Source organism: Penaeus chinensis, chromosome 16, assembly GCF_019202785.1.
Source record: "Penaeus chinensis breed Huanghai No. 1 chromosome 16, ASM1920278v2, whole genome shotgun sequence".
Taxonomy (NCBI): Eukaryota; Metazoa; Arthropoda; class Malacostraca; order Decapoda; family Penaeidae; genus Penaeus; species Penaeus chinensis.
The window spans coordinates 7,651,381-7,662,109 of NC_061834.1; the positions used below are offsets into that span (position 1 = coordinate 7,651,381).

General features: G+C 34.7%; 1 protein-coding gene across 1 annotated transcript; it reads right to left on the reverse strand.

Annotated features, from left to right (window-relative positions):
• Positions 1–2,581: 2,581 nt before the first annotated feature.
• LOC125033454 (SH3 domain-binding protein 5-like) lies at positions 2,582–10,210 on the reverse strand. Its single transcript, XM_047624976.1, has 7 exons — positions 10,064–10,210; positions 7,272–7,334; positions 6,918–7,095; positions 6,621–6,742; positions 5,809–6,069; positions 5,223–5,381; positions 2,582–3,814 (listed from the first exon to the last, which is right to left on the reverse strand). The coding sequence occupies exons 1-7, from the start codon at positions 10,103–10,105 to the stop codon at positions 3,002–3,004; spliced, it is 1,638 nt and encodes a 545-aa protein (XP_047480932.1). The 5' UTR covers positions 10,106–10,210; the 3' UTR covers positions 2,582–3,001.
• Positions 10,211–10,729: the final 519 nt, after the last annotated feature.

The window sequence follows — 10,729 nt, forward strand, 5'->3', positions numbered from 1 at the left end:
AAAAGAAAAAGGAAAAGACGGAGAAAGAGAAGAAGAAGAAAAGAAAGGGAAAAAGAAGACAAAGAAAGAAAGAAAGGAAAACATAAAAATTGGAGTAAATAAAAAGAAAAACTTAATGTTAAAGCTCATTGCCAGATAATGAATATAAAGCTCAGAGCACATACTTGGTATGTATAATTTAAACTAAAAGCATGTGGATGGCCACAGAGATGGCAGTGTCAAGGCTAACAGGTACTGTTTATGGCAAGGTTATCGAGACCCAAGATTGAAATCACCGAGATGTCCAATAAAACAAGAAAAAAAGAAAAACCAAATGAAAAAAAAAAAAAAAAAAAAAAAAAATGTACAGCACAATTTGCAAGAATTAAAATTCTGAGCTGTTAGCAGAATTAATTAATCCTTTACAATTCCACCGTTACCAGTCCACAGAATACCCTGAGCAACGTTCAGAGTTCCACTCTGATCGGTGCATTTCTAACTATGAGCTGTTAGTAGCGAGTCTAGTTAGTTAAAACGAGGTCAGATATAACAATATACGTGAAAAGGCTTCAGTTATCCTAAAAATATTCATGAAAAAAGTGTACCATGCTTAAATGACATCATTATTAAGCAATATATTTCGAATATCAACGTTGCTTAAAATATCAAATGAAATGACTAACTGGTGTCATATTAAGAAAATAAGAGAGGGTATAAACGAAGACAAAAAATATCTAAATTCATTACCATTAAGAATCTATCTATGGCAAACATAATCTCCCATTTCTGCTTGGCAACAGTGTACAATATTGCGTAACATACTAAGCGAGGCTGTAAATACTACCAGTCTTATACTGGGTGTTCCACAAGATTTTATGTAGTGAAAAAGCAAGAAAATTATGCACACAATATATTCATCTAATCTTCCTAGTTCTCTATATTCCTATTTATGATCTTCTGAGCTGATCATTTGCAAACTGTGGTAAATGGTGTTTTTAACATTTCCACAATCTATCCCTAATTCCCGAGTTAAAGATTTCTAACCAATTTCCTCTTTTACAATCTAAATCAATAATTCTAATGCGAAATACAACCTCCTTAGCACAATATTCATCACAAGCAGTATCATTAAACTAAATGGGGAAAAAAGAAAAGTGAAAAGTGTGAAAACATTGTAGAGAATTAGAGAAAAGATTGAACCTAGTGAGTGATACAGCATCTGCACAAGGCACAATTCTCATTGTCTGGAATTGGTTATATGTTTTTTGGTTGTTGTTTTTTTGTGTGCTGTACAACACACACCACATGCACACAGAGTTTTCCTCGTTCTAAAATCTTAACAATCAATGTCTTACCTCTACCCATAACATCATATTGCACCCATAGCAATAGTAACAGTCTAACAATACCCTAGCATACTCACTACAGCTGCAAAAATAAGAGGAGATAGGCTTCCATTCTACAATTATTTCATTCTCAATACCATTCATTTAACTTTAGTAGCAACAATAACAATGAATAATGCAAGGCACACTTTCATTGTGATCATTATGGAGTTGTAAGTTCTCTGTTCTGAGAACAGTGAGTAACAAGATATACCTTTAAGTTTTTATATGCAAAGTTCATGAAAGAGAAAAAGAAGAAAAACATTATATGGTATGTAATTACTATGCATGCTTCCTTATTCACTGAAGCATAATGTGCAACTATTTTTGTAAAAGCAAATATGCACAACTGTAGGAAGGACAATGAACACTGGCAAAGAGAAACACACACAGACAGGAAAAGAAAATCATACACATTCAAACATTCAATCAAGAGTGTGCATCCAACACGAGCTTCAACATGTGACTGTATAAGATGGAATAATGTAATATTGCACTGATGTACAGAACTATCCTCCTTCCTTGGGTGTTACCTAGACTGACTGAGTTCAACTCCTTGCTTGGGAGTATAACTGTATATTCAAGTAACTATATGTGGATGCAGACACCTAAACCCTAGAGAGCACATATATCCCTGTATGCAAATGTGTACATCCACACAAACACACACACGTACTGACACACACACACACATATACTGACACACACACACACACATTTTCCTCCCAAATAACTATCACATAAGTTTCAGCAATGCCAAAGATACTGGTCAATGAAGACATTATTCTTTAAAAATCTGCAGATATCCTTAACATATCAAGCTTTAGCTATTAAAACCATCTCTTTTTAAAAAAATATATCTTTCAGTCTTCCAAACAATACTGTAACCAACTTTTTATAACTGCACTAGGAACAACTATATTCATTTATAAGCTTTTTGATTATGTCATTTGGAAAAGTAGTGCTTATTGTAGGATCCCCCAGTCATACCTAAAACTTGAAGTAAAAGATACACGGCAGAGTGAGTAATCCATGAGATTTCCCGTATCTTGAACTAACCAGAAGATAATAAACCTGAACACATTCCCCAAATCTCCAGGAGGCCAATCAGCATCATTACCAAAAAAAAAGAAAAAAATTAAGAGAGAGAGAGAGAGGGAGAAAAGAAAAAAAAAAAAAAAAAAAAAAAAAAAAAAAGTTTGCAAGTCACACGAATGCCAAGTCCTTTTCGCATGACATGGACTACATGGCTTGACTTTTGAAAGAAGTGTAACATTTGTATGAACACTCAACCTTGAGAACTCTAAAATCCATTATTGAAACTAAATAATTGAATTCAATAATTATATGCAAAGGTAGTTACATTCAAATTCAAATTCATCTTATAAAGATAAACAACTATAAACTGCTGATGGCATTAATTTACTTAACACTGTCTGATCACAGTTGCACTCAACAATTATATACTAAAAACATTATTGGCATCATCTTATCAAAGACCCCTTATTCGTCAGACTATTTATATATATAAAGTATATATATATATATATCATTATATAAATTTGAACACATCACTCTCATTATGAAAAAATATATATTATGTGTGTGTAATTTTAAATATGTTATTGCAGCATCACTCATTCATGACTTTCGATTCCTTCGGGTATAATAGTTAGACCCCTTATTGGTTGGCACATCGTGGGTGGTGGGCTAGATGAATTACACTCTCTGGTATTTTCTTCTTCTGATTCATCATCCAACTCAAGAATTATCTCTTCAACCTCAGTATCTTCAAAGTCATCTTTACCATTCTTATCACTTGCTACATTACCATTAATGCTACCACTGAGCAAAGATGTGGTATTTGTATTTTTCTTAAAGCCTTCTTGTACTAATTCATTACCATTTTGGTTATCACTGTCAGTCCTATCACTTCCCTTGTCATTAGAGTAGCCATCACCAGCTAGACCCATACCTATAGTCCTTTCCTCTCTTGGAGATTCATTTGCATCATCATCAGAATCGTCATCAAGAGATATTACCATAATAGCATCACCACCGACAGGAGATTTTCGAGATGTCATCGGTTCTTCTTCACATTTAACTTCTGCATCTGCCTGGCTGCCAACGCATTCCTCGTCACTGTCAGCCGTAAGTTCAGGGTCTATTGTTGTGTCTAGAATTAGTATCTCTTCAAGGCACAAATCCTTCCCTTCAGTAGGACTCTGAGCTTCATCACTCTCTGACGCTGAACTGCTCTCCCCGCTCACAACTCTTTCCATAGGAAGACCTCTATCTAATTCAGGGTTTGAGGTGCAACTACTTCCTGTTACTGTTCTTTCTCGTCCATCGAGGCACTCAGAGTCAGATGCTTCATCCTCGGCTGATGCAGTTTGCTCACCATTGTCAACTTTAAGTTTTTCCAACTTTTCTCGCAAGCTTTCCCAGTACTGTAAAGACAAGGGAGAAAATGAAAATAATATACACACAGTACATATACACATAATCATACATAAATTTTTCATATCTACTAGTGATCTATCTGGGCCTATCTATATAAATGAATGCAGTGAAGAGCCTTGCACAGAACAATTCATTCAACACAATTATAAATAAAAATACAAATAAATTAAAAAGCAAATATCATGATCATCTGATCTGCAAGGACACCTCAGCTGGTATATGCCACAATTTTCACAATCTTAACCCCTTGCCGACAGGTACGGCGGGTAGACACGTGCTATGCCCACTGTTAGTATTTGTTTGATTGTTTTTACACATATATGGCTATACTTGTACTATGTCACCAATGAGCCAGTTATGAGTACTGCCTGTCCCGCCCGTTCACCCTTTTCTTTGATTTACGAAATATTTTATGTTATCTTATTTTGCTGTTACTAATATTAAAAAACATTATAATAATTATAATGTTTATAATAAAAATAACACCATCGATATTAATAGCACTAGTAAAATATACGTTTTTCCCGCCAATTCAAATCAGGTACGGTCACAAGGTCTACTAATTGACTCCTTTGTGGCATAGCACTAGCAGAGCCATCTATGGGCAGACATTTTACAAAAAAATATAGAAAATAGACACAGCATTTTCCCCAGTGGCATTGGGTTAATATTAACCCACTGGATGTAGGTGGTGTGACCATCACGTTATGGTTGGGTTGCAGGCCAGGTGACATGAACATGCTGTCATGAAAAAATTGGGGTGAGGGCTGAGGTGACAGGAACTTGCCATCATGAGAATTTTGGTTGAAGACTGGGGTGACAGAAATGACTCCCCATGAGTGAACATAGCCCTTAGAAGGTGATTAGACTCAGCGGGCATTATTTCTATCGGTAAACAAGTGTGGAATGTACCAAGTAATACACACATGAGAGTTGCCAGTCAAGTAAGCCTAATACCAGGATTTTGGACAACGTGCAGGCAGTGAAGTACCCGGATCCAATGGGTTGACTAAATAAAATACAAATTGTATTTTACATACAAAATATATCTAACAGATCAAAATTCTTATGAATTGATAATAAACCTCCATTTACACATAGCACACACCATCTAGCACTCGCTGGCACAATGTAAAATAGAATCCATCCACAAAAAAAGTGTACACATAGTTAAAAATGTGTAAGATGCACAATATTCTCGAGGTTTACAATTTCATGCATTCTGTTTCCACCTTAATCTCTCAGGCCGGGCCATATCTAGAAGGCCCGGGCGAAGCAAGAACTTCGCAAATTATAAACAACAATAATCTCTCTCTCTCATTTCCAACACACCTTCTCGACACAATACCACACACATCATTATATTTCCAAATCTTACAGAGAAAGGGACAGTACCTTTTCCTCCTGTGCAGTGATTTCTTCAAGTGGTGTAAATGTTTTGGCACTATGGTCAAAGGTCTGATTGTCATCTGGTTCTGGAGGTGTGATCTCGGCACCAACACCTGGCTCTCTAGGGAGTCTGCATCTTCTCTGCTCATGAATTTCCTCTGAGATCTGTGAAGAACAAAAATGGCTTTGAAGTTCAACTGGGATGTACAAGTCTGCTGTTGCAAGTTAAATGATAATTAAATACTTCAGTTTTGCATTGAGAATAACACTAAAAGTGACTGATATCAACAGATACCAGAATGCAAGATTGCATATCACTCTCAATATACATATTTTTTTTTTATACTCACAAGAAAACCCAAGCCAAATAAGAAGAAATGTTTTTAATATACTCCTTTTATATAATATAAGAATGCTTAGGCATAAATCTAATCAAGAAGAACAAGAAGATAAAAATCAATGAATAAACTATTTGCTATTCAGCAAATAAAGTGTACCTACCTCCATAAACAATAATATTTCTTACACCTAAACATTTAATACTTATGAAAAACATCAATACAAATGAAATGAAAGTAAAAGACATGTTTACTTGTTCTAGGCTTCTTAAAGACTGAGCGTAGGAGGTTTTTGAAGCTGTTATTGCCCTCTGGAGTTGCTGGACCCTCTCCTTCTGTGCTTGTAACTGTGACTGCACATTAGCTTTTTCTTCAAAATAGATGAGAGATTTGTTGATGGATGACTTCAGGCCACGTTGAAGTTGCTGCACACGCTGCTCTGCTTGTGTGAAGGCTGCAGCACGCCGCATGTGCTCTCTTTCACTTGCTGCTTTCTGAGCTTCTGCTTCCATTACCTGAAGAAAATATTGATATTTGTTTAGACTAGAACAAAATATATACCATAACACCTATTTGATATGATGCATATTAATTCTCTAAAAGCTTTAGAAAACTTTATATATGAAAAAATCATCAGGTATTAAGTATACAAAAAAAGGACAGTATTTCAGCATTTATTGTATTCATAGGTAGTTTAAATCTTGAAATAAGGACTGCACGGATATGCCTTTAAAAACATGCAGAACACTTTTATCAGCTATAAAAAAATGATCCGAGGGAAGTGAAGGCAAGCCCATAATTGAATATCAAATACACCTGCAGTGACTCAAGTCATCAACATGCCTTCTGCAGCCCAGCAAAAAGATAACAAACATTGATCATGTATATTCTGTCAATGTAGAGCTTGTAGAACCAAAAATTTCATCAAAAAGGAACTAGTCCAAACTCTATCTTACCAAATATATGTGATGGGATGGTTACTAGCCATAAAGTTAGTTCATCTCAGGCAGTTGTGGTCCTAGGTTCAAGAATTACCTATGTATCTATAGAGATAAGAATAGAGTACCTTTATTGTAGCATGATTGAGCATTTCTTGCCATGCTGAATCAAACTGCCAGTGTTCGTGTCTACTGTTTACAAACCTCTCTTCAGCCAGGGCAATGGTTTCTTTGGCAGCCTGGTGTAGAGCTGCTCAAAAACGAAAAAAAAAGAAAAAAAAAAAAAGAAGAAAAAAAAAAAAAGATGAGATGATGTAAGATATGTTATCAACATATACAGTGTAATGAACATAAAATAATAAGAGAATAAAAAATGAATTTTCAGGCCATGCTACAAATGGCAATAGGATCCAGACACAACGCACCATTGGCCCTTTGGTATTGCACTGCTGCCCGCTGACAGTCAAGCTGGGATGACCTTGCCAGCTCTAGTGCCTCATAGTACGGCCTTGCTTTCTCAATGCAACTACCCAGTTTCTTGGCTAGGGCTTTCAGACGAGCGGTTGATTCCGTCAGTGTGGTTCTGAACACATTATTGGCCTCCTGAAGAGCATAACAAACGAATAAATATATGGCATGATAAGTGCGACAAAACATGGTACAAAGTATGAATAATTCTCTGGATAACTTTCTTCACAAATACACCAGACTTTTCATACATTTGTGCATCATTTTCATTAGTTATCAATGAACATATCATTACAGTTGCAGATACTCACCTCTAATTTTGCTTCTAATTTATTGATGTCATCTGTTGCAGTGTTCAATTTTTCCAGCTCAATCTGAATCAGAGTAGGGGAAAAAAAAAAATATATATATAAATATAGATTTTAGCACATAGGCATAAACAAGTGGAAGCTGTGGAAATATCTGAATAAAGAGTGACACAGGGAGATGAAAAAAAAAAAAAAAGAGAACCACATACAAACAAAGGGTGAGGGAAAAATGATAGAAGGATAAACAACAAAGAAGAAGAAGAAGAAGAAGAAGAAGAAGAAGAAAAAGAAAAGAAATCAAGGAAGATCTGGGTAAAAAACAGAGAGAAGAAAATAAAAAACAAATAAGCAATATCTATAAACAGACAAATTAAATCAGAAAATAGTTAACCCTGATGCAGATTCAGTGATCTGGCTGGGTACAAAATATATACTACACCTTGGGAAATTCTTTGCAAAATTAAGACTAACCAAATGACTTATTATACTACTCCTGATGCTGAACACGTTAAAATAACAATCACAAGGACGCTCATACACTAGCAACAACAAGTGACTCATACTCTTACCCATTATGTATTACACATATGCATATACACATTATATAGGAATATGTATATATATATATATATATATATATATATATATATATATATATATATATATATATATATATATATGTACATAAATGGTTAATCTTTTCAGTACAGACAAACGAAGCAAGGGCAAGTTAACGATGATATTCTTGTAAAGGACAAAAAATTTAAGTCATTGGTACAAGAATAAATCTGCAGACACAAGCATTACCACCATACATAAAGGGAATAGATCATCGCTCACAGCCAAAGTCCAATCAGTGCTCATGAGTTTCAGCTATATCTTGCCGTGCATAGGTGAAGACAATGATTCCCATACACACACACTCATATATAGTGATAGACAGATATGTGTGAATGTATATGTATGTATGTATACATACAAACATACAAACATATATATATATATATATGTATATGTATATGTATATGTATATGTATATGTGTGTATATATATATATATATATATATATATATATATATATATATATATATATATATATATATATATATATATATGCATGTATGTGTATATATACAAAACACACGCACACACACACACACATATATATATGTATGTATGTATATACACAAATACACACAATACATATCAATCTATCTATATATAAATTGAAACACATACATACATACACATATACATATACACATATAAAATGTCATTAGGCAATAGACTGAAAAAACATTTCAAATATTCACTATATGGATCAAGAATGACTCACTGCCATAGCAATGCTGTAATCTCAACAATAAATCTATTCTTATCTTGGGAATTTGAAGAGGTATTCTCTTGTTTAAGAATAGTTTTATAAGGCATAAAGAACAGAAAATAATTCAATAAAGGGACACCCTTATTCTAAAAACGGTGAAGTTATAAAAAGGAAAAAAGCGAGAATGAAAAAATAGACAATGAAAAAATGAAAATTCAGAATGACAAAAAAATCAAGCCTAAAAATAACAACAACACTTATAATAAGTGACAGAGAACCTAGAATCCTTAACTTTAGAATATAGAAAGAAAATAAAAGGAAACAAAATACAAGATGATATACTAACTTAAGAACAAAGAGCTCTAAAAAGGCAAACAACCACATTAATGTTAATAATGATGATAAAGAAACTTTTCAACCCTGAACTTTGTCACCCTGATTTTATAAGAAAGAGCAGAGGCCATCTGTGTGGGGGGGGAGGGGGGGTATACAAGATAACATATGTGCTCCCATCCAAATATTCCTGCTCAAGATAAGATAAGGGACTCCAGCTGAGACGCTATTTACGTCATTACTACTCAGACCAGGACGTTATTTATCACTCACATACCTTTTCTGATATTATCCTTGGTAGTCATGATGTCATGAACAATTAAACACAGGAACACAATCATATACACAAGTATATACTCTAAGATAACATTATACACTCTATGGACAACCACATCTTATATAACTAACAAAAGCTAAAATCAGTAACAAAAATATAGAATTGAAAAACATACATCTAACTTGACAAAGCAGCTAAAACTTACTCACTTTTGGATAAAAAACAACTGCTGTATTTCTAGTGACAAGGTAATCAAGATACACTTCCTTGATATTTGCACTCACTTTGCTTTGTATTTGTCTTTCTTGGCTCAATTTTCCCTACTTTCCTGAAACATTTGTCATTTAAAGTGTCTGAACACATTACAAAGGATTGCCAAAGGTCTAGTGGGATGCTTTTTTGTCCTTCTTAATAAAAAACTTGTTACTAGGTATCTTCAGTTGCAGGATCTCCATTACAGAATTTCAGAAAATGTTTTCTAGATTTCCACAAAATATGTATTCAATCTCCTGAAGACCCACACATCAGTGTATTTGTTTACTCCCTTTTTTTGGTCAGACTAGATTTTCATGTTATTAACAGCATAAGGATATTTTCTCTAAGTCCTCCAAAGTCCCGAGTATTCTCGAAGTTTGTAGGGATTCTCTTCCTTAAACTCCTTCGCCTAGTTTCGCGTCCTCTGCCACTTCTTACCCTCCCTCTCTTTCGACGCTTGCCATGCAAACCACCTTGCAATACACCCTACGTCATGCAATCATTCATCAATGCAATCCAAACTTTCCACGATAATAAAACGAAATAAAGTTTAAACCTACTCTATCGAAGTCTTCACACTGTTTATCTTTCATTTTCGTTCCTCACCTGCACCCTGGGGTCGAGTTGCTCCTCCTCGACGGCTGCCATGGCGCTGGAGAGAAGCCTCGCGGATCACCTTTTACGACGAGTTCATGGCAGCGAGAGCAGGGGCAAAAGCAGGAAAAGCGAGACCAACTTTCGCGTCTCTCTCTCTCTCCTTATCAATGGCTATAGACGACTGAGTCAAATATTCAACTTCCTCACAACAGTCCATTAAATTACAAAAGCTTAGCGTAAAGTATTCTTTAAAGAGATCAAATTTTCTTTAAAGAATATAATCTTCTTTCTAAAGAGGTTCGGAATCTGTTAATCTCTCTCCCTCTCCTAAGTTTATCAATGGCAATAGACGACTGAGTCAAATATTCCACTTCCTCACAACAGTCCACTAATAAACAAAAGCCAAGCGCAAAACCTTCTTTTAGAAGACTAAATGCAACTTAAAGAATCTAATTCTCTTTTTAAGTGGGTTCGGATTCGGGGTGACTCATCCGTGTAAAATTTTCCCAAGAAATTACAAAAGTGTGTCATGTATGAATTTTGCGTCTTATTATGCTGATTTGTATAGAATAGGCGCTATGCTCGATAGTATTTTTCCCTGAGAAAGTTTACCTAAACGACTTTTGAAATTATTTCAACTCCAAAAAGCGACGGGAATACTTAGAATCCCAACTT